The 24,680-nt window shown below is 44.5% G+C and overlaps 1 protein-coding gene across 8 annotated transcripts in view; it reads left to right on the plus strand.

Moving 5' to 3' along the window:
* map7d1a (MAP7 domain containing 1a) overlaps window positions 1–21,801 on the plus strand; it is a 44,482-nt gene extending 22,681 nt beyond the window's left edge. For 2 of the 8 annotated variants that reach the window (XM_078286953.1, XM_078286955.1), the window contains 15 exons: window positions 663–826; window positions 1,060–1,171; window positions 3,832–3,936; window positions 5,613–5,735; window positions 5,867–6,012; window positions 6,501–6,631; window positions 8,288–8,532; window positions 9,473–9,761; window positions 10,642–10,822; window positions 11,931–12,035; window positions 14,138–14,188; window positions 14,278–14,338; window positions 15,679–15,760; window positions 16,153–16,388; window positions 20,648–21,355. In XM_078286953.1, coding sequence (XP_078143079.1) covers window positions 663–826; window positions 1,060–1,171; window positions 3,832–3,936; window positions 5,613–5,735; window positions 5,867–6,012; window positions 6,501–6,631; window positions 8,288–8,532; window positions 9,473–9,761; window positions 10,642–10,822; window positions 11,931–12,035; window positions 14,138–14,188; window positions 14,278–14,338; window positions 15,679–15,760; window positions 16,153–16,388; window positions 20,648–20,658 — 2,042 coding nt within the window. In that variant the 3' untranslated portion in view covers window positions 20,659–21,355. The other 6 variants (XM_078286957.1, XM_078286958.1, XR_013506887.1 and 3 more) reach the window with 5 other exon arrangements.
* Window positions 21,802–24,680: the final 2,879 nt, after the last annotated feature.

Here is a 24,680-nt window from a genome sequence, read left to right on the forward strand (position 1 = left end):
CTCGCCTCCTCGCAGAAGCTGATTCTTCATGGAGGTTTTACTTTGTAGCTGTAAAGAAATATGGTGGCTTGTGTACACAGGGAGGCAGCCGCAGAAGGCTTCTTTATACCCTCTTTGAGTGGCTCAGGGACGGGGAGACGATTACCATATCAAAGTGCGGGGTTTATTGAAGCTGACGTGGAGGCTTGATGCGATTAGTCTGGTAAAGTGTCAGTTCAGAACTATCTGTCCAACTTGGCATAATCCAGTATTCTGTGGAAAAGTCAAGTAATTGAATTTATTTTTCCAAAGGAGCTGGGGATGGAGGTAAAAGGCAACACATTTCTTCAAAGAAGGCTTTAGATCTGAAGTGAACATCAGAGAGGCTTGACTTTTTGGAGCATTTCCTCAAGTTGCATGAGTTCAAAAAGGATTTTACTTGAATACCATCAACCTATCGAAAGAAGCTTTTATATGTCAGATAGTGCCTTTCAACAGATATCACACACTTTAGAGTCAGAACTGATAAAGACCTCCTTTCAAAGAATGGATTTTTGAAAGAGGATGCGTACCAAGGATACTCTACCCATCTAGAGGGCATAGGAGAGAGAGAGGGGGCTCCATTTTCCGGTATCCTCAACACCTAACCCTCCTGACCCTGTCTTCCCTCTTGCTCCCCATAGCTACTAAAAAGACCCAGTGGCTGGAGAAGGAGGAGAAGGCGCGGCAGCTGAGGGAGCAGCAGCTGGACGAGCGGCGCAGGAAGCTGGAGGGGCAGCGGATCAAGGCGGAGAAACGCCGGGCCGCCCTGGAGGAGAGACAGAAACAGAAGCTGGAGAAGAACAAAGTACGATGGGAATAGAACAGGGGCTCGGAAATAATGCATTCAATATGTGATGCTTTAGAAGCTTAATAACACTAATCCTGTCAAAGATGGCACTGATTTGTAAGTGGATTCTGACCTTGGATGTTGCAAACAGCATGCCTTAAATCAGTATTTCATCTCTACAGGTCACACATACTTTCATCACACACTAGGCGGTTTAAATGACTAATTCCTCTTCTCTCTTGCCCTTGCAGGAACGCTATGAGGCAGCCATCCAGAGGTCCACCAAGAAGACCTGGGCAGAGATCCGCCAGCAGAGGTGGTCCTGGGCCGGGGCCCTCAGCCAGAACTCCAGCCAGAAAGAAAGTGAGTGTACTTGTCCAACAGGAACCCAGATACACATCATCACAAAACCATGCTGTATGAAAAGGATTCGTTCTTTGTCAAAGGCTAAAGGTTAACTGCCTCACATAGTAATTCAGTCAATTTATGTCAATCACCTTGCCAGAATACACACTGCAGAAATTGTCCATCTTAGCAAGCCGTTTGATCTCATGTTGAGTCTTAAAATATATTTCTTCTTAAAACAATAAGTCTTAGGAATTTATTAGAAACAAGTGATATCTGGCAACAAGGCAGAATAAGGAAGACCACTCCACTCCAAGAAAATGTCACTTGATCCAAGAAGATTGTTGAAACAAGTTGATTTGCATTGGAAACAAGTGGAATGGTCTCATCCTACTGGCAGATTTTTACACTTCTTTTAAGAAAAATAATTAAGACTTGACACAAGACAAAATGGCTTGATAAGATGGATTTTTTTTGCAGTGCAGTATCAGTGCAACGTATGAGCACTTTACTGGCTATAGACTCAAATCTGTCAAGGTTTTCCATGTCATTACTGACTCTTGAACTTCAGTGCCATTAACCTGTCAAGTCCATTAGAAGAAAATAGTTTTAGCGTCAATCAGCCTTCACATTTCTCCCTCGTTCCTTATAAGCTCATCAAAGATACATCTAGGCATATCTCTGATTTAACCGCTCTGTGGTTAAAAATACACACTCACTGAATCAGATGCGTCATTATTTGCTCTCTCAATGATGTTCTGCTACACCAGTCCAATTTCCTTGCAGAGGTAATTTGTTCTTTAGAGAAATGAGGCTAGCCAGTTAGCCATGCTCTCACAGATCCCTATAGATGTTCCATTGAGGCGCTTGGTATGAGCAGACACTACAGTAAATTGTCTTACAGATTCAAAAAAACAAAACAAGTGGCACTCTTTCATCTACAATTGCACCATGTAGGTTGGTTTGAAGCGTTGAAGCTTAGGATGGGAGTTTATTTTAATTATACCAGACATGAGGTAGACTTCACTTCACTGCTCCTTATTCTCCACAGCAAAGTGAATGGCTAAGGTGTACATCATGCATAATGCTGGGGTTGGCATATGATGCTGGCTGCGTAGTCAGTAATGCAGCCTAAACAGATTTTTAAGTTTTTGGCTGAGTTCTGTTTTTGTTTATATCTGATGTGCATTTACTGTATCAGTCATAGTGCTCATCTTAGCTGACCACTTCCTCTGATGTTAGCTAGTTCAGGCTGTTTGCCTCTTAAACATTACTTCAGGGTCATTAGCCCCTGGACACGACCAGACGCTATTGATCACACACTGTGATTATGTATTCAGCTGCTTTAGTGCAGCCGTTGCAGTAAGTGGGGATCTATCGACCAGCAGCAAACGAATACGTTGTTCGTTAATGTTTAGTTGGCATTGATTAATGTCCTGACTTGTCAGCGGACTCTGAGATCAGAGTCTGCAATGGCTGCGGTGCCTGGGCAGTACTGTAGAAACTGTGGGGAGGAATGCAGCTTGATGGATGTGTTGCTCGTGTCCCTATGTGCCATCCTACACACTCGCAGCTCTAAATCTGAAGAGTCCTGAGTTCCGTCTTATGTCCTTTAATCACCGCTGCCATATGCCAAGGGAATTATTGACACTCAAATCAATCTCTCCCTTCCTTCCTCCCTCACCAGCTTGCCGTCTGTCAGATGATGAAAGTAAACAAGCGTAAACAGGCTGCAGCGGACAAGCTGAGGGTTCAGGGAGTTGTTTAGGAAATGCTGCAGAGTAACCGTCTTGGCCTGCGGACCAAAAGAGCATTCTGCCTCCTCCATCAGTCCTGTGTATTGAAATGGAGACATTTAGGCTTGCCTTAATACCTCCATTACACTAATGTCCTCTGAATCATGTCTGGTGGCATTTTGGGGAAAGAACAGCTTGCTCACTTGATTGGAGTGTATTAAAGGGATATAGAACTGGCAATAGATGCAAGAATTTCAGATGGATGCAATCAAAATGCATGACAGTATTGAGATTCAAGGTTTTTCTCTCGTCTGAAGCGTCAGTCCACATTGTCAACCTTGAAATGAATAATGCATTGCCTGCCAGCTTCTTTCCAATACTTGTTTGGTTGTTTTTTGGTGCGGTTATTTCGATGTGTCTTCCCCTGTTCACTGGGCTTGTTTTGGTGGTATTTATTTATTTATTTATTATTATTTTGTTTTTGCTGAAGGTTCTTCTTGAGTGTAGCCGTTTTTTGATGTGCTGTTTGCATTGGTATTGTTTTTAAAAAGGCATGTCCTCATTTGCATTATGCTTTGCACGTAGAATATAGAGGAGAACCTTAAAGTCTATAGTTTTTGAGGCATTCAGAAACATAAAATGTCATTTTTTTAAGCACTTGTCTTGTACCATGGATGTCTGCCTGCACGCCTAAAGGCCAGCTGAAGTGAACCGCACGTGTACATGTGTGTGTGTTGTTATATATGCAGTCAGCCCACATGTATGTGCTTTAGTGGGGGTGGGTGACATTACAAGCATGCTGTTATTGCTTATGGCTGTGCAGTATGTGGGTGTATGTTTATAGGGGCCTTATTTAACCGTAACACGCCACAGAAGTTCCCCTCCGCCTCTGAACCATGTGACCTGTGTGAACATCTGTGTGGCGCTCTCTCGGCTTCTTAGGCAGATGCTCTGTGTCGGCGGTCAACCTGCCCAAACACGTGGACTCGGTTATAAACAAGCGACTCTCCAAGTCCTCCGCCACCCTCTGGAACTCCCCCAGCAGAAGTAAGGCAACGTCTGGGAGCGCCCCCCCCCCCCCCCCGCCTCCCGTTTCACTGTGTCCATCACTCTGCCGCCGTCGACACCTCCGAACCCTTCCATCGTCCTCTATTTTTCCAGTTATTTTCCCCCCTTCCTGTGTTCAGTCCCTCTCCTGTGCTTGATGGTTGACCTCCGATTCATTTCCATCTTCCAAATGAGTTCTTTTTTTTTTTATTCTCCAAAATTTGGTTTGTGGGGGTGACTTTTGACTCGTTTCCTCTGTGTTTTTCCCAATCTCATGCTGATATTTTAATAATATGAGTTTATGTACTGTGCTCATATTTTGTTCTTCTGCCTTTTTATTGTCTTTGGGTTGGTTCATTTTGTGGTGATGGTCATTTCATTCCTGATGTGTTTCTGTTGTCAGTCGGGTCCTTCTTTACTCATTTGTGTCTTTGACGATGTCTTAAGTGCTTTATTGATTGAATGTATGGAGGTGAGTGTGATTCTGTACTTGTCAAAGATGAATGATTTCCTTTTGTGATCGACTCACATTCAGAACTATCCACAAGTCGTGCTTTAGATAAGTGCAGCTGCAGTCTTGTTTTAGTATGTTAACCAGGTCATGGTGTACTCTTGTAAAAAAAAAAAAAAGAGAAACTTCTGAGTTTGAAAAAGTGAAGTCAGGCACCAGGTTGTGAGTCAGCATTTTTTAGGAGATAATACATTCTGAACACTCCCCGAAGCACTGACTGTGCCTCTGTGCTGCTGGAAAATATACAAAGGTGAAGCTCATCTCTTAGCCTCCATCCACCCCTCCTCATTCCATCCTCTCTCCTCATCTTTTTAACTCTGTGCCTCTCTCTCTCTGTCTCTCACTCTCTTGCTTTCTTTCTCCTTTCTTGACATCCCTTACCTAACCCCTCCCTTGTCAAAAAACTTCGAATCCAACTCTTTTCCCCCCTCTACCTGTCCCGTCTCTCATATCTCCGCTACATATCCTTGTGAACAGTCAGTGCAGGGTGTCAGCGCTGCATTTCTCGTCACTACACCTTAAATCCAAAGAAGAAAGTTGTGGCCCCAAATAAATGCTGATGAGGCTCCACAGAACAGTTACTTCTCTGCCTGTATGCTCAAGGCTACGGTTATAAATAATTGACTCGCTGTCTAGACAAGCATTTCAAATAATTCTGTCTCTTGGGTGGGACCAGTACAGCCCAAGGCTAGAGTAGACACATTTATCCAGCTCATTTTGTACTTTTCCAATGTCTCATAATCTCTTTGGGTGTCATTAAGGTGTTTTATTGGGGTTTTTGTGTATTTTTTTTTCTTTAGAGGAATGGAGCTTAGGCGTCCTGAGTGTCTTTGTGGCTTGTAGACAAATTGCCATTTGTGTGCCATAACCTGATCAACTATGGAATTTCTTTTCTTTCCTCATCTGGTGATGAGTTTAAGATTTCAGTTCATCTTGAGTACTGTCTCCACTGTCTGGATAATCAGGGGGAACACGTCTGCAATGATTGATTTTTAATGCGTGCAAGTTTCTCTAATGTGGATGCAGGTGATGACGGTTTGGGGCAAATATACTCGTAACAGAGCTGTTACGAGTATATTAAAATGCCGGCGTGCATTTTAAGCGGTATCTTTGAAGCTAATAGAAAGACTTATACAGTTTTCGGTCTGTTTATCCACACCTGCAGCCCGAACCCTTGCACTGAGTCCATGGGAGAGCAGTATAGTGGACCGGCTGATGACGCCCACCCTGTCCTTCCTCGCCCGCAGCCGCAGTGCTGCCAGTGTCCTCAGCAACGGCAAAGATGCCCGTAAGTATACAAAAGAATTGGGCTTCATGTTCGTATAATATCTGTCTCATAGCAAAATAGAAGCTTTTGCTGATGTGTGAAGTAAAAGTGGGCGCGTGTATGAAGTTATTGTTTGTCTCTCTCCTCCCCAGAATCCCCCCTCTGCCCCCGTTCGGCCTCGGCCAGCCCCCTGACGCTGTGCGCCCACCGGCCCCACCACCGCTGCTCCGACCGCTGGAGGGTGACGTCCAGCACGCCAGACATCACCCAGCGCCAGCACAGACGGAGCTCCACACCCGTACGTCTGCCAAATTCGTTTTTTTGCCCTGACGCTAAACGTATCGTTAACAAATTGGTCACTCGGAGCCAAGCCCAGTCGCAATCCACTGGAATGCAGAAAAGGCAGGAAAGAGAACCTGGCAGTATCCAGAGCCTCATAATGTAACTGTTTTTCCACAATACCAGCAAAGCTAAAACGCCATGAAATTTAATACAGTTGCTTCTGTTGCTACCAGTGGGTCTGTCATTCACCTGGCCTTGAAAGAAAATTTAATGGTGAGATTGTTGCACTTGAGAAACTATTTACAAGAGAGCAAAAAATGCCCTGTGACCAGAATCCCTCTTTCTTGCAGAGTCGGTACTTTCTGTATAACAACTCATAATTTATTGTGCTGTATTTTCTGTTCTTATAATCATGTTGTATTTTTAGAAATCTAGATGTAGCTGTGTATCTTGTATAGACAGATTGACATCGGTTCACCTTCTCTGCTCCTTTGTGTTTTACAGATGGATAAAAATAAGAAAGAAAAGAAAGACAAGGAACGGGAAAACGAGAAAGAGAAAAGTGCCCTCACTAAAGAGAAGGTGCTAAAGAAGAGACAGTCTCTACCCAGTATGAGATACAGACCCGATCCAAGGTAAAACATGTGCAAATGTTTCTTTTTTTTTTTTTTACCTCAGGTACCTACAGACTAGGGATGGGGTCAGTTCACTTTGGAGTTTGTCTATTGAAAAGCGGATTTTATTCATAATTTACAAACTGGAAAAGCATTGCAATTATCTCTCTCTCCTTTCTGTCTTATATCTAAAGATTTGCAGTTTCACTTTACATTTTGAATTGAGTGAAGTGAATTGACCCCAACTCTGATACTGATTATGATTACATGTACCAGTAATCAGTTTACTGTCAGAACTCTAATCATGAGAATAATTTGATTTAAGCTGTTTACACACATTACAAAAATCATGCTCCATTAGTTTTTCCAATTTTAGGCAATCTTGAATAGTGCAAATATTGTTTGAATAGTAAATTGACTTTTCCCCTATGGACAACAACCACAAGCAAAGTCAGTCATTTTCCTCCTGCCGTGAACTGCAGTCATCTTGCTCCTATGTTTACTTCATGTTGCTCCCATGTAACTTTCCCATGTTATTCAATGCCAAGGCTCAGAAGAAGCATGAAGGATGGATGTAATCAAAGATGCTAGGTGTGAACATTAACAACTCAACACCTTGAATATATGCTAGGCAAGTGTGGTACCTTGTGAAAACCATGCAAACATTGTCACTTAAATCTTCCTATGAGTATTAAGTGGGTTATCCTTAGATCCCCTCGTCCCACAGCTTGTTTAAGGCCATTGACTGGGTTAGGCAGGGTGACCGTGTTTACGTCTGTGTGGCGCCGACTACGTATTTCACGCACTAATTGAGCCTAGGCAAGGAGTTAAAGATCCCAGGCGGAGTGGATATTTCCTCTCTAAGCTTCAGGCTATAGAAATGAATGACATCCATGACAGAATGTAGGGAATGGGAGAAAAAAATAAAGCCTTTGACTCAACAAAAAATGCAACAAAGGGCTCAGCAGAGCTGTCAGTGCCAGAGGCATAGAGGAAAAGCCTCTTCCCTATTATAATGGATGTTTCCCATCCCAAGTGTTGCATTGCCTGACTAATGCTGGCAAACTGACCCGTAATGCACTTTGAGGGATGATGCAATGTTTGAGTGCTTTGAACCTGTTGGGTGAAGTCAAGTTTCTTCAGGGATTTCTAAGGACAAGAGGGAACTGAGCTGCCTCCGCTAAGAATGAGATTTGATACAAATATTGGACTGATTAATGTTGCGGTTGTCTCCAGGAGTGTTTTTCAGGAGGTTTAACTTTAAACAGTCCACATAAAACACAGCGGGGAAAGGTCTTCCAAGGTAGCCTAAAGATAAATAAAAGAAAATAAACAGATTGGTAGCTTGAATGTAAAAAGTATGTTTATTAATGCTCCATATAAGCGCACAAATGAAGAAAAAAAAAAAGTGCATAAGTGAGCAAGGGACGAACAAAACAAAAAAAGAACAAAAAAGGCTTATATATATGCAGCTATACAACGCTGCCTGATAAACTTACTTTTTGCATTCAAGGTCCTTCCTATCAGGTTTTTTTTTTAACTTTAAACTATAAAACATTTAAGCCTGAGCCTATGATAAGAGTAATGTGCTCAAATTTCTTTGAATGTAGCAGACAATAATTGTCCAGATAATTTCACCTCACTCTTCACCCCTCTGTGTGTTTTCTTTCCCTCCAGCCCAAGTCCTTTATCCAGACAACGGCCCTCATCCCCAGCCACTCCTAAGGGCAGAACTGCCTCTCCCAGCCCCGCCGCCTCCCCGAGCCCCAAGCCACCATCCGCCCGCAGCAGCCCCTCCACCCCCAAGGCCCGGCCCAAGAGAGCCAGGACCCCTGCCAGGATAGACCACCGCACCTCCTCCCCCGTCCCCTTGGAGAGAGTTAAGGAGCCTCGCAGGCCCGCCACCCCCGAGGAGAGGAAGAGTGAGTACAGGAGAAAGAGAAAACTGATGATAGTGGTTTTACAAGCCGATTGTCACAGAACTGGATTGAAATGTATTGTGACAATCTGTCAAGATTTTGCTGTTCATCGTTACAATGAAACTAAACACTACAAATCATGTCCTGTGTTTACGCCAAGTTTTCTGAAAGTTAGACTGTTTAACAGTGGCCATCAATCATCATTGGCTTTTCCTCCAGCAGACTAGCTTGGTAGTTATATATATGGGTTTGGATCATTTCTAGGCAACACTGCAGAATAGAGCAGTACACTATACATTTATTTATAGTCTACACTTTTCCTTCCATTTTTAGTCTACACATGGAGCAACACGCCCCCACATAAGATACATTAGACTTGTATGTCTCTTTGTTTCCCTCCTTGGCTGAGTCATACTGCATTTTTTTTTATTCTTTATTTTTTTAATATGCTGGGAGTTCTTATATGTCTGGCTCAGCCTCTTCCCATGACTGAGGAAGAATGGATCTGAAACCTCCAGATGGAAAAAGTGAATGAGCCTCTGGAAAATTTGTGGTTTTTTTTTTTTTTTTCAAAGAGCAGTAGCATTGGAGCCAGGCAAAGATTACCATCGGTCTTAATTAGGCATGCACACAAAGGCAGCTCGCTGAGTGAACCACACACAGCTCCTTGGTTTGTGTCTCTTCACACACAGTGCTAAGAGGCTGCGCTAATCAGCCTTAATTATGTAATTACCAGGCTTGAAGCTCTTAGGCTGAAGCTATGGCTATTGTTTATAATTTCCAACTGCTGGGAACAGAATGTTTCACAGTGCATGTGGGGTGCAGGGTGCAGTTGAGTCTTATTTAAGTAAGGCTACTTCTGTTAAAGTCGCAATCTGCCCCCACAGATCTATATATGTTATTCTCTTTCTTTGTGTCTTTACACTCCTTTTTCCTGTTTTAGGTTCCCCTGTGGTCCCTGCCATCGTTGTATCCTCAGCCCCTGTCACGCCCCCTTCGCTGAGTACACCAATCACAACGACTGCCACCGCCTCAGCAACGCAGCAGGTCCAATCAGCTCCCAGCGTCCCTGCGGCCTCACCTGCACCTTCTCCTTCTCCGTCAGCCAAGCCCATGGCCGGCACCAACAACCCAGAGGAGGCGGGCCGCATCCTGGCTGAGAAAAGACGGCAGGCCCGTGAGCAGAGGGAGAGGGAGGAGCAGGAGCGCCGCGAGCAGGAGGAGAAGGAGAGGTCAGAGGAGTGCAGCATGCCTCAACACACACACACACACACGCACACACACACTCACTCAAACAGGGTCAGCACATTGCCCAGTCAAAAAGCTGTCAAGCTCAAACTGCAGTGAAGGCAGAGGAGATGAAAGGAATTTTACCCATGACAGTAATTCCCAAGCTCTGTTCCCACGCTTGGTTTGTGGAAATTTCGTCTTTTAAGCAGGACTTACTCATTGCGTCAGCCATCACTTAGCTGAACAGACTGTTGGCCACAGCTGGGATGTGAACAACCCTTAAAAAATGCACTTTGTAATGTGACCTTCGCACAAAAATATGACATTAGTTCTGATGCTGAACAGTATGCAGTTTATCTTGAGTGATGCTGTGTTTTTATGGTGCACAACAAATTGCCTCATGGAGGACATTTACATGTTTCTAATCTAATAAATGAAGAAGACATCAGTATATTGTGTATCACCTAAGCTCCATGCAGTATCATAGCACATGTACAGTATATCTGAATGAGACCTCACTTAGCACTGGCCCTGATATGTGCAAGCTTGTAGGAATGGCTATTGTGGCCAGCCTATTGTGCCATTCTGACCACAGCAAGCCACTATTTATAGCTTGGCAGTTGACTTGGTCTCTTGTTGCCGCTCTCCATGTCATCATCGCTCAGTTCCTGCCAAGTGTTTCCATTTCCTTAAATAGTTTGGTTTCCTGATAGTTGCCTGTTTCATGATAAAATGTCAACTCAGCAGTGCTGCTGCGGCCTGTCAGTAAAAGGATTTACATTACTGTTTGCTGCATTTAATGAGTTTGGTATATTTGAAACGGGAACATTATTTTGGCGAAAATGCTCATGCTCAGCCTTGCCTAATGCCCCGTCTATTTAGGATCCTAAGAGAGGAGCGAATAGCGAGGGAGGCAGAGGAGAGGCAACGCAGGGAGGAGGAGGCCCGCGCCATGGCCGAGGAGCAGCGGAGGAGGGACGAAGCCCAGCGCCTGCAGGACGAGAAGGAGGCCGAGGAGAGAGCCAAGGCCGAGGAGGAGGAGAACCAGCGCCTGCAGAAACAGGTAAACTGACTCTCCAACTCCCAGCATGCAGAGGGAGCTCTCTGAAGTACCTCAAATCAAGCCAAATCACAGTCAATGTAATTCTCAGGACCTCAGCCAGGTATCAGGAGAATACGAAAGACGTTAATGAACCTGGTCCAGGGAGGTCTGGTTAGTCAGATAAGGGTGAAAGGGAATTGCAAGTCGTTTTGCCTCGTGGCAGTGACAAGGACATTCAGGCACCTCTGTGACAGTTGTTACTGCCTGTCAAGACACACACACACACACACATGCACTGCACCCTCACATCATCCCCAGGCACTTAACCATCGCACCTTGTCCACTCTCAATATCACCTTGTCGTCCACTCTCTTATCTTCAACACAAAACCTGTTTGTGAGTCACATGGCGTTTGACGTCACCCACTTTCACATTTAGCGCCTTAGCTCAGCTGGTCATCTCACTCTGACCTCATTTGATAACACACTTCTCCAAAAACACAGTCCAGTATTTTTCTACGTCAGTGTGATTTATTGTCATTGATGGAAAATATGAATCTAAACTAGCCCATTCACTTCTACAGTGAATGGGCCCTTTTTTACTTTGACTTCTACTATCGACTCACAACTGGTAACCTCCTGTGTTTGTGGATGTTGCTGAGGAGCAGCTTAGGGGAATTATCCTCCGCTTAACAGGAACTGATTTCCATTGAACCACAAAATGGGGCCATTCATTGAAGTGTTTGTTTATCCTGTAAACCTATGACAGGAGCAGCTGCTGGGCCTTTCTTATCTCTGTATGTCTCTTATCCATCACCTACCCTTTGCCACCCCCTTGTGGTCTTTCAGAGAAGTGGCATTTGTGGTTAAATGTGGTCCAGTATAATTATGCTGAGGCCCAAGTATTGTATTTCACTTTGAATTGTCCTCATGAGGCTATAAATGTTGAAAATAGACACTTTGGGCCTAAAGGTACAGGAAAGTAACCCTTTTGTGGTTGTAAACAATAATTGCAGAGAACAGCCACACCCATGTTATGCAAGAGCCATGTTTATTTTGGCCAAGACTTTTTTCCCTCCCCTTTCTGCCGACATTAAAATTGTTGTTGGATTCTCGCCTGTGTGTTTCAGAAAGAAGAGGCTGAGGCTAAAGCCCGGGAGGAGGCGGAGAAGCAGCGTCTGGAGAGGGAGAAACACTTCCAGAAGGAGGAGCAGGAGAGGCTGGAGAGGAAAAGGGTAGGGCAATTCATCTGGCCTTCCATCATTGTTCTCTCAACCGGGTTTTACATTCACCCAATTCAAAATGGAAATTACGATTGGCATAGTTATAAGTAGAAGTTTCATTCTCAGTCCTTTCTTAATCGACCACAAATAAGATCAAATTTATGGCAAAAGTTTTCCAGTTTTTTATTTTTTTCCCCTCTCTGAATCCTCCGATCCTGCTCCCAGCTGCCTCCGATGCAGATGAACAGATCTCAGAGCACAACAGAATGAATCCTATTTAGTCAGTTCACAATAAAAAAAAAAGCTTTCCTCCCTCACTGGAGATTTATTCTAGGGCACGTTTACTATGAACCGCCTGACATCGACATGACAAAAGCACGCTTGAAAGTTGAGTCCCTGAAGCCGAGATGAATGATGTTTTTGGCTTATCCTGGATAGCCTGTCTGCATGCCATGATTTAATAGGGCTTACTGTGTGTATATGTGTGTGAGTGAGAGAGTGAGTGAGAAGTTATATATAAACGCCATTAATGGAGGTCTTGCTGGGCCAGTCATCTGTGTGTGAATAAGTGTGTGGATGTGTGCAGATGTTTGTACATGCGTGCCGATACGTGTGTAAGCGCACGTGCACGTACTGTATGTGAGTGACCGGTGCCGTCTATTCACAGTGTACCACCCACAGTAAGCTCATGCCACTGTAGGCTAGCTAAGCCTTTCTTTCCCTCTCCTCATCTTCTCTCCATGTGTGAAAGGCTCTTATCTAGGCCTGCCAGGTCTGGCTCAGCCAGCCGAAGCCTGGCTCCGCTGGAATTAGCCCACAAGAACAGCATGTCCTCTACCCCAAAAACTCCCTGCTTAGTCACAGCGTAGAGCACACCATTGCTCACTGTGTTCTACCTGAATTGATCGACCCGCCCTTGTTATTGCCTCAACAAGTCTGTTTTATATTTATGTATCTGTGAAGACAAATGTGTTTTGAACTGAGATAATATGAATATTAGATCCGTATGAAAAGGTGGTTTGAAGAATCCCAAAGGGCATGTGAACAGACCACCACCTTATTTTTAAAAGCATCTCAATCAATCACCAAATCTCGGTCCTAAAGTCCAACAAGTAGCACAGCCAAACTAAATGCCAAAGCCATGAGCTGTGATTTGTCCATGGATGGCTGTGGGGTATTAAAAATGCTTCACTTTTATGAGTGGCAGCTGCAATTGACTGCAACTGCTGTTATGGTCTAGCTGTCTCATGCTAACTCTGTGTCCTCAGAAGGAGGTCGCATATTGGATCAATTTTGCTGTGTTCCATGCATACAAATGAACCAGGCTGAGAGTGCTGTCTTTTAGAGAAATAGTCAGTTCAGGCTGTGCATAGGGTTTGCCTTTTTTCCCCTAAACAGAGTGTATTCTCTGTGTCTCTCTCTTTGTATTCTACTGTTCAATGTTTGGCCATCCTACGCTATTGTTCCAGCTGCAAGCACAAGTGCTGCTTCATCATTGACATCATTGACAGGCCTCTCCGCCTCGGGACACTAGAGCCTCTGCAAGACCCTCTGCATCCACTTCAAGAATAAAGCCCTTCTCAGACTAGTACATGCAAAAGAGACAGGAACACTTTTGTTCAGTGATGAAGGGAAACAATGAACAGGGAAATGTGAAACCTCAGTTTCTAGCAAAAAAGTAATTTGATTATGGCAGATGGCAAAGCAGTCAAAACAAAAGTAATTCATGTCAGACAAGGTGTGTGAACTCAGTCTGGCCCGCCAAACCTAACCACATTTTTAAACTTTAAAAATTGACTACTAGATCTCACTAATTCTTGAAATTTTCTGGATGTTGTATTAATTTCTGCCATATTGAATCGCTGTCGATCAAAACTGCATGATTTAATTTAGTCCGTATTCACTTTAAGGATGTCTCCACTGCTCCCTCACTGTGCTGGTATCTGCTGCATTACAGGACAAAATGTATAAGAATTTAGATTTTTTTTCTAATTTTTGAGAGAGGATTAGCCTTGGCTGTATTTGGGCGTCCATTCACACTGGGCCGGACTTTAATTTTATGGCTCGTTGAGACCTCAAAACCAAGCTTATGCCTTTCTTTCTTCTTCCCCCAGCGTCTGGAGGAGATCATGAAGAGGACACGGAAGACAGATGGAGGGGACAAGGTACATTTGTTGTTAAGTTGTAACAAAAACATCATGCCAAGACTTAACATTCCATTAAGAATGACTGGAATCCTCTCTCATCTGTACAGAAAGAGACCAAGTCCTCCCCAACCACCCAGGTCAATGGCAAAGAGGCAGAAAGCAGCAAAGGTAAGCAGATAATCAGTCTGGGCTGTGTTCCTCTTGTGCAATACATCCTCAAGTGTTACAGGAAAATCATTACCCACTACAATCAGTAAATCTCAAGGAATTGTTTGGGGTAATTGTCTTAATTGATCTCCCATTAATGTGATTTCCGGTAAGGGATCTAAAAAAAGCCTGTGCTTTGTAACCAGTTGTTTTCCAGATTGCATTTAGTGGATTTCTAACTCTTACCATAGGCTGTTTCAATTGGCAAATCCACAGGATCTGATTGATTTTGGACAGTGTCTGACTTAATTGTTCCGATAGCAGTCGACTCGAGCCACATATTGTAGAGGAACACGTCTCATTTTTTTCTCCCACCTTTCCATCGATATTTAATGACACATACTGCACTCTGTCTCCTCTAAGTTTCATTTTTTGCTAGCTTTGCATCTTTACTATATTAGATTAACCGGAACCACGGATATTTGTTGTGCTTTTGTTTTCAGTTCCCGTCTGAGTCAGATTCACAGATTCGATATAAAAGAGTTATTAGATTTTATCTCTGCCTCATATCCTGTACAGCTGCAGTTTAAGTTCTTCTTCTCTGTGCAATAGGACCCATGTGTGTTTGCTTGTTGTCCAAATCCGGGGGCTGAGGGACTGGAGGAAGAGTAGGCTCATGCCAGTATCAATGTAGTAGCCTGTAGCAATTATGAAACATAATCTGTATTTATGTATGGTACTAGAAATATAATTAGTACTCTCCCTGATATCACACAGCCCTCGCCTCCACCCATATCCACTCTCCACAGAACTTCCAATTACGGAATAATTATATTCTTCACCCAAACAAACTAGGAATCATACAGTTTGCACACCCTCCCTGTTTGAGCTTCCACATCATGTAGATGAGGAAGATGAGGGGGATCAGCATGGATCAATGTGGTCTGGGAGATATGCTGCTGCTTGTGGCCAAGTTCCCCAGCGCAGGAAGACATTAGCCTACCACTGATGTGGTCGGAGGTCCGGGGGCAGCTGGCAGGCGTGCCTCCATTCTAGTCAGGGGTGTGGACAACTGTCTCAACCACAACCCCGTCCCCAGCAGTTGTTGGAGTTGAGGGGGAGGATGAGAACCACAGAGGAAGGATGCCCCAGGAAGATTGAGCTTGGCATCCCTTCCCTGCATATTGAGTTCACTATGACTCATCTCCAGGGTGGTCATCAACATCTCACCACTGGCAATGGTGTTAGTCACACTTGGTGGTTGATTGTGCATGGTAGAGTGGGATGACGAGCGTGTGCGAGCATGTCCGTGTGCGTGGTTTCACGCTGGTTTAATGATCGTTTTGCTTTGTTTCCTCTAGCATCTGCCGACTATCAGCCAAGGCCAGAGGTCAACCTGTCCAATAGCAAGACAGAAAACGGACAGAGCAATGTGAGAGAAAGGTAAAACTAAAGCTGCCCCTTTTATCAATTTTGAAAGTTTCCCTGTGCTCCTGTTGATGCAAGACCACCATGAACAGTATAAAACTCGTATGCCAGAAAACCAAGCCGGGAGTTGACTGGTAATCAAGGCTGCAGGAGAGCTGCGTTCTTTCAAACCTCAAAGGAAAACACAGGGAGCCACACGATTTAGGCCAACAGTCAACAGTTGCAATGCTGAGAGAATGTTTTGCTTTCGCAAAATGTTTACTCTCTGTATTTGAACATGCTTCTGGGGGTAGATTTTGAAAAGACTCCCACAATTGGATCTTAGTGGTATGACTCATACTTTCATGAGTCATTTTCAGACCCATTTTAACCAAAACCATGTTCTGCTCTGCATCTCCCCTCTTCAGCCCCTCGGTCCAAGTGGTCAATGGAGTGCAGCCCACCAGACACGAGAACGGTCTGTCCACTAAGGGAGACACTGCCCACTTTGAAGAGATCATCCAGCTAGCCAATCATGGCAACAGCACCAACGGAGGGCGGGACAAGTCTGAGACCAGCATGCCCGCCGAGCCAATCCTCGCTTTTGAAAGTGAGGAGCCGTTCATGAAAAAAGCAGGCCCCATAAAGCCTCAGCATGTTGCAGGTACATGGAGTATAAGTGAGAGAGGGGAAATGTAAGAGTACTGTGATGTCTCAGTGTGTCATCATATCCCTAGAAAAACTTAGCAGCAGACAGAGCCATGGTTTATTTACAGCAATGATCTGGTTTTGCTTTGACTTCTCATATCAGTGGCAGAGTTCACAGTGCACCGTAAATATTGCTTGCCTGGGTTCAGCGCCCATGAATCACAGTCTTTAGCACTTTTTGAATTTGCATGGCGATTCATAGAGGTCTGGACGCAAGCCGGCAGTTATTTCGGATAGATACTGTCCAATATACCTGATTGGATGGTCGATATAGGCGGGACAAACCTACTTATGACAAGCGTTACAGAGCGCGACAACTACCAAAATGGCAGCGCCGGCAAAGGAATTGGATGATAGCAAGCTAGATTTAGCGAATTCCTCAGTCCTTAAAAAACTTAATGGTATTGATGAATTAAAACAGGAACAATGTTTAAAATGTTTAAAAGTGAATGCTGCCATGATTGTTTTTAGCTCTGAAATTTTCCAGATTATGTCAGTCTGCTTTGCTACTGTGATTGGTCAAAGATTGACAACTAACACCAACCAACCAATCGGTCGGGCCGAGAAATTATGTCAGTGAATCAGTCGTGGATAGCCTTGCATCCAGACTGCTATGAATCGCCCTGCAAATTCAAAAAAGTGCTAAAGACTGTGATTCATGGGGGCTGGACACCAGGCAAAAAGGTTGCAGCACAAGGCGCCATTGGTTACTGCTGCTGTCTTTGGCATGAAGGCACCACAAAGATGAACTCTCAGCTCGTCTAATGTGCAGGTCATGACCCGGGTGTGTGCTAATACCCCCTGGGGAGAGGGATGACTCCCATGGGGAGTGACTCCGCCAACACTCCCATGGGGCCGTATGTGGGAAATGGAAGAAACGGTGTAGGGAAGGGTGAAGAGGGTATCTTTATACCGATGACAGCTTTTATTCAGCAGCCCCACTGACTTGGGCCTGCGTCTAGTGTCAAATTCCTAGAGTGGCAGAGGCAGTGAGGAGACCCTATCCACAAGTGCTGCACTGCCAAGGGTTAGAAACTGGACCCCTTTGCAGTTATGCGTCCCATCACCCCTCGCTTGTCCCCCTCCCGACGGCAACGTCAGCAGTACTGCTTCCACCCTACTCTCTCCCTTCTTGCCAGACTTAAACCTTCACCTGCTGGCTTGAAGACAAGCCACTGATTGTAAATATATCCAAAGCAAACAGAGGAGGATTAGCTTCGCTGGCCCTCGACCATCTTTGCTAAAATGTCTCATTTTACGGAACGATTAATTTTCCTCATCTCACCTCCACCACCTGTAGCTGTTGTCTCAGTCACTCAAAACGTCAACATGCCAACTGATCATATTCAGTCGTATACGTCTGGACACTTAAGTCTCCATGGACATGACAGAGTATTTATGACGAGGGCTATGATTGGGAAGATTAATGTACGTGAGACTGATTGAATGTTACGATGTAATTCCATAGAAGGAGGGCAATTTATTTTCAAGCATACCGCCGGGGCTAATTTGAATGTTCATGCTCGTTATGAGCGTTGACCCTCCATGGCCTCACATGTGCTGTTGTCAGTCAAATGATCAGTGTTGCATCAATCACTCACCGATTCACCATGTTGATTGCATTTTCTCACTGCAGCTATGTGTCTGTAAGAAGTCGGGGTTCCACACAGAGTATCTGTTGTTTAGTCCCCTGGCCTTTTCCTTTGCCTACGTAAACAAGCCAATAAAGGTTTATGGGTTCATGCCCCCTGCAACATGTGCCAGCGACCTTTTGCACTCAGTATTGTGACCAGGTCAGAGGTTTACAGACCTTGCCATTACTCAGATTAACAAGGGTGGCTCTTATGAGATCAGGTACATTACCCCTTGCTACTGAAACTGGACAATACAATAACACTCCAGAGGAAGAGCGACTATGTTCACTCTGCAGCTTAAATGAGATTGAAAATAGATAGATAGATAGATTGTTTATTAGCCACACGACCAAGGCCGGTGGAATTTGTTTTCGGTACAGTATATTAAACTCTGCAGCACAATACATACATGGACAACAGCAGACACTCCACATACTATCGTGAAACAATACAGTGATACAATAGCAGAAACATATTACACACAGCCACATACATTAGGTGAATGGTATGCATGCCAGTAGTGTGTGAGGAGGGGACTAAAGGGAGGAGTTCAGAGTCCTGATAGCTATGGGAAAAAAGCTGTTTATGAAGCGTTTAGTCGTAGTGGACAATGACCTGTAGCGCCTCCCTGAGGGAAGGAGCTGAAAGAGGTGATGAGCAGGATGTGAGGGGTCGGAGATGATCTTCTTTGCTCGCTTTATAGTCCGGTGAGTATGTAGAGATTCAACTGAGGGGAGTGGGTTGCCCATGATTTTGGATGCCTTGTTAACAATCCGCTGTAGTTTTTTCCGTGTTTGACTGTCCGTGCTGCCGTACCATACTGTAATAGAAGATGTGATGATGGACTCGATGATGGCTGAGTAGAACAGAACGAGAAGTTGATGCTTGATCTGGTATTTTTTAAGCTGCCTAAGGAAGTAAAGTCGTTGTTGAGCTTTTGCAATGATGTGTTCAGTGTTAGTTTTCCACTTCAGGTTATTGCTAATGTAAGGAATTTAAAAGAGTCAGTGGTGGTGATGGGGTTTCCGTTTATGTGTATGGGTATTTTGGGATTCGGCATGCGTCGGAAGTCGGTAATGAGTTCCTGGGTTTTGGCTGTATTAAGCAGGAGGTCATTGTTTGCACACCAAGTGACAGCTTGGGCCACCTCAATGCGGTACTGAGTTTCATCATCGTTAGAGATGAGGCCTACAATGGTTGTGTCGTCTGCATATTTTATGATTTTCACAGAATTGTCCATGGATGTAAAGTGGGTGGTGTAAAGTGAGAAGAGTCAGGGGGAGAGAACACAGCCCTGAGGAGCTCCCGTACTGAGGGTAAGAGGGTGTGAGGTTAGGTTATTAACCTTCACCCTCTGTGGCCTGCTCCACAGGAAGCTCCGGATCCAGTGGCATATGGCTGGGTCAATGTTCATGTCCAAGAGTATGGTAAAGAGTTTGAGTGGGTTGATGGAGTTAAAGGCGGAATTAAAGTCTATGAACAGGATGCTTGTGTAGGTGGAGTGCTATGCTGACTGCATCCTCAACAGACCGGTTGGCTTGATAGGCAAATTGATATGGGTCCATCAGTGGGGAAGTTAGTTAGGGCAGATGTTAGGGCAACTGGTCTGAAGTCATTGAGGCAGGTGATCTTTGAGGACTTTGGCACAGGAATGATGGTAGATGGTAGCACTGTGGGACTGTACATTGACTTAGAGAGGTGTTAAATATAGTGGAAAATACTGGGGCCAATTGAGCTGCACAGTGGCTCAGCAAAGCAGGACTGATCCCGTCTGGCCCTGCTGCTTTCCTGATGTTCAGCTTCTTGAACGTAGCTCTCACCTCATCCTCCTGGATGCAGAAGGGTGGCATTGGAGTGGGAGTAGGGGGGATGGCTGGTGGAATAGGTTTTTCAAACCTTGTATAAAGTGGAGGGGAGCAGGGGCGTTTTTTGTAATCTGTCATGTCCTTAAGATTTTTCCACATTGATCTGGAGTTACTGGATGAGAATTGTTGTTCCAATTTCGTTGCATAGCTGGACTTTGCTTTTCTTATTGCAGCACGCAACTTATATTTGACTGCTCTGTATTGATCCCTGTCTCCATTTTTGTACGCCCAGTTGAATGACTGGGCGTCCAAATGAATGAAATGAAATGAAAATTCACTTTGTTTTATTGACCTTTATATAATGATTTGAGAATTAAGTTGTGCGATAAGCTACTGCCCAATATATCTCTAAGGTGTGGGAAAGAAGGAAGAAGGAATTTATTTTGAATTCTGAATGAGATATTGGATACTATGATACTGAAATTCATTGTTTGTAATGTAATTTGAAAGTGAATCGTAGATGGACAACATGCATTCTATGTTTTCAGCATTTGTTTGATCACTTTGTTTCACAGTGTCTTGTAAGTCCATGTGGGCTGGGCACCAGTATGACACTATAATGAAATGAAATGAAATCAATCAATCAATCAATCAATCAATCCATAACTCAAAAGCATTAGACTCCATTTTGTGTGTTATTCAGTGCTGGTTAGTCCTCTATCGACGGGTGCTGTCCCTTCTGACCCTCAACCCTCTGCTCTGTGTCTCCCTCCCAGAAGTGCTGTGAGATGTGCCGGTGTTGAAGTGCTCATCGCCTTAGTCCGCTGACCATCCCCAGCCCAGCCACCGCTCGCATGGGCAGACCGACACCCTCTTTGACAGAGCACAGCCCCGTGACCTGTGCCAAACAATCACCGACTGCTTTCTAGGCCCCCCCAAAAAAACAAAAATAAACTTCTCTCTGAAGATAACGGGGCCAGAGAAGACGACGAAGAAGAAGCAACTCTGCAAATCTGCATCAAGACACAAGCAAAACACAAAACAGGATGAAAGATGTTGCCACGTGCCGCCATATAAGGTGCATCAGTGTTAACATTTGTAAAGATCTTCATGGCACCAATTCCATGCACCTTAATACTTGACAGTATCATCATTGTACATTACAGTACAGCTGAGTAATTGTTATTATGACGAGCTGGAAAAAGAGAAGCGAGTTTGCTTTTTTGTTCTTATGTTTAGTTATTTAACTCGAAGAGAAATGTAAGACTGGGTACAATTTTATGTGAATAATGTAAATGAAATTTTGCGTGTTGGACAAAGGAGGGAGGGGTCTGTGGAATAAAGTTGTATGAAAGGGAGTCGACATTTACGCAACTCTGCTCTGAAAAGGCCTTCATGTCAAACCCAGGTGTTGTATACATTGATTACATCCTGGTCTGTGTAAAGCTACCTGTTTTTTTTTTTTTTGTAAAGTTAAACCGAGAAATCTGAAAAGAAATTTGAGATTTAAGTTCCAATGGATTGTTACTGTATGTAAACCCATTTTCAGTTCAAACTTAACACTCCTCAAATTGTGATTGATTGATTGTATCCAGAACTGGATGTAATGATGAGTGAGTAAGTTCGACAGAAAATCACAGGGGAAATTTAAAACCAGGATTCATAAATCTAAGGTCAAATCAGAGATCCAGTCATGCATTTGGGTTGGAAATGGAATGTAAACTAGGGGTTTGCCCCACCATTTAACCATTCATGCAGTTTTTTTTAAACATGTGCAAGCATGACTCAGTTTTCTGTCATTTGCATTGAGATTCCACAGACTCATATGTATTTGAAATGCTGGTGCGTGTATATGCTATAAATATATTTTGATGTGTGTTTAAAGGTCAGTGGGAGTATCTAAGTCTTATTAAAGACAAGCTGTCCAGTCTGTGGTCTCATCATCTATTTGTCCTGAATAAATATGGATCGATGGATTGGGGGATAATCTGTAGGAAGAGAGAAGAGGATGCAGATGTTCTGAATAGGATCTTAATGCTGAACATGCTTTCTCATCCTCGGGATCCAGTCATTTATCTGAAACAGGCTAAGAAATTGAGCATCACGCATGACTCATTTGAGTCAAGTGGGAGAGTGTGGGAATGCTTTGTACTTCAGTTTGAATGTTGACTTCATGTCCTCAGGCCTTTAGACCCAGATCAAGAGTCCTTTGACAGTCACAAAGGACAGAGTGCAACCTGACTGCAGGAAAACAGATTTAGAGATGGTTCCAAAGGGGCCTTACTTTCTGGATGTTCCAGGCATGCGACTTGGCTCAGCTGTCCTTTTCAGTTTGGGTCTCATTTTCCAAAATCCCTGCAGGGGGTACATGCCACTCAATCTGCTGCCCCACTGTGACCACATACTGGTGGCCAGTGGGAGGCCTGGCACTTGCACGAAGAGTTTCTTGCCATTCATCCTTCCAAGCAGCTGTGCTCCATTACAAACACAATTTATGCCCCCCTTCTCTTAAAAGCAAAAGCATGCTGCACTGATCATCGCATGTAACTCTTTTGATTTAAATGACTTATAGCCGCCCCTCTAGTGTGACTAATATGACTTCCAGTGGAACCCAGTGGAATGAGGTGCTGGATGACTTACTACTTGTACCTGTAATGCGCGGATGTCCTCTTCCTCTCAGTGGGCTGCATTGCATACCATGCATTACCATGCAGTGGAAGCCTCTGAGCAATGCTAGCAGACTATATTTTAACTAACTAAATTTCAGATGCAGAAACCTTTTTACCAAAGTGTGACAGAGCCCCAAGAAGAAAAACAACAGGATAAAATTCACAATGCCAAAGTATCCTTTTGATCTTGTAAATCCATCAGGGCTTCTTTCATTGGGGAGCTCCAACATGTGTGTGTGCAAAAGACTTCAAGTCAGAGAGAATAGTGGTCTTTGGACCCACTGATACATTGTAGCTTGGCAGTTTTCAGTAGTAACCATGCTAGTGCCAGTTCTGCTCCATGGATGCTGCTAGGTAATTGTATGCAGGATGGGAAATTATCCCCCAGCCACCAACCAAATGCTAGTTAATTTAAGCTGTGGATAGAGCATCAATCTACTTTACCTGCTGCTTTTGCAGATCACCAACCAACAAAGTTTAGAATAGTTTTTATTTGACCTGAAATAATGGGGCAACACCATCCCATAGCCAAAATCAATCTGCAACAGCCAGTTGTCATTGCAAGTTTCCTTGAGCAAGACACCAAACCCATACCTGCTCACTAATTGTAAGTTGCTCTAGATAAGATGGTCAGCTACATCTAAAATATAAATCTACCTCACTGGTTTAGCATGTGGCTACCTCAGTTGCCCACACTAGAATAGCCTTCTGTTGAAAGCTGTATTCATCCACCCCACCAGAGGGTGCAGCACTGCAGCACTGAGGTGTTACACCACATATCAAATTTCCTTGGACTCAAGCCTGTTCTCAAGCCCAGTGAAGATGGTGTGTCAAACACTGAGATTTCTCCCATACAAATCTATATGTCCTCAGAATAGAACTGCATATATATATTTTTTTACTTCATAATCCATCTGTAGTTTTTGACCCGGTTGATCTGCTAGTCAGAGCCTTGTTATGTGTAGTACTTCCCAGAGGGGACTTGAGGATTAGTGGACACTATTTTTAGGAAGGTGTCAGCAGGGCAATGCGCAATAGCAGGGTGAGCACTGCCAAGTTGCTGAATTAATTCACACAGAATGAGGAGTGAAAAAAACAAAGGAGGAGGAGTAGAATTAGGAGTTGGGGAGTGGGAGTTTTACAAACAATTAACGACATGGTTGAGAATAAAGGTCCTGCCAGTCAAAGTTTGTGGCTGTCAATCAGACGGTCCTGGAATAGCCAGGCTAGCTGGCATGGTAGCGCCCCCGTGTTTACGTCACTGTGATTGATGGATGTATTATCTCTTCAGGGACAGCCTGCAAGCGTGCTGATAGGTGTGTTGGAGGTGTTGCCATCCCAACTCTATTCTTGGCTTACTCTCGTCCCCACTGGGCGAGGAAAGATAAGTTCTTCTTGTTGAGGTTCACAGTAAAAAAAGAACTGGCCACATCCTGCCATGTGTGAGGACTTTATGGGCGCGTAGCCGCACATATGTGTTAAAGCGACTCTTGTCTTACAATGTGCAAAGTCCACCGCCAGGCCAGTTTTGGACATACGCTCACTGTTGCTTCAGTCGTAAAGCCCTGCACATCAGGACCGCATGGAATCTTGCAAATGTTATGGAATGGCAAGAGTGCCGTCTGGGCCGTCATTTTTAACGAGATATGGGGGTCAGCGTGGGGTCAGCGGCGGGGTCACACCGCAGACTGAGACCACCACTGCAACAGATATGCAGCCATCAAAGCCCAAGAGACCAACCTCTGTTTAGTGTTTACGCTCACACACACTCTCCCCCCCCCCCCCTCACATTGAGCTGTCTTTATCTGCTCAGCAACAGGGCCTCTTAACACAGCTGCTCTCTGATGGCAAAACATTAATGAGCGGCCACAGAATGGCAGGCACTCAGAGCAGAGCCTGTTTCTTGATCCCTGTCGGAGCTGTCAGAGCGGGCCAACCTCTCAACTGTTCCGACGGGAGATGCAAGATTTAAGAGCCGCCCCCGGTCGCCCGGCCCGCATCCCCCGTGCAGGGCCTCTGTCCCACGGAGCTGCGCTGTGAAGTGGCAGAGAGCACCCGAAGGCCTCTCCTCACCGTCAGGGGTGGCCGCCCCGGGACGAACAGCAGCTGAGTCTTAATCGGCAGCTGCTGGAACCATTGT

This window comes from Centroberyx gerrardi, chromosome 12 (genome assembly GCF_048128805.1).
Source record: "Centroberyx gerrardi isolate f3 chromosome 12, fCenGer3.hap1.cur.20231027, whole genome shotgun sequence".
In the NCBI taxonomy this organism is placed as follows: Eukaryota; Metazoa; Chordata; class Actinopteri; order Beryciformes; family Berycidae; genus Centroberyx; species Centroberyx gerrardi.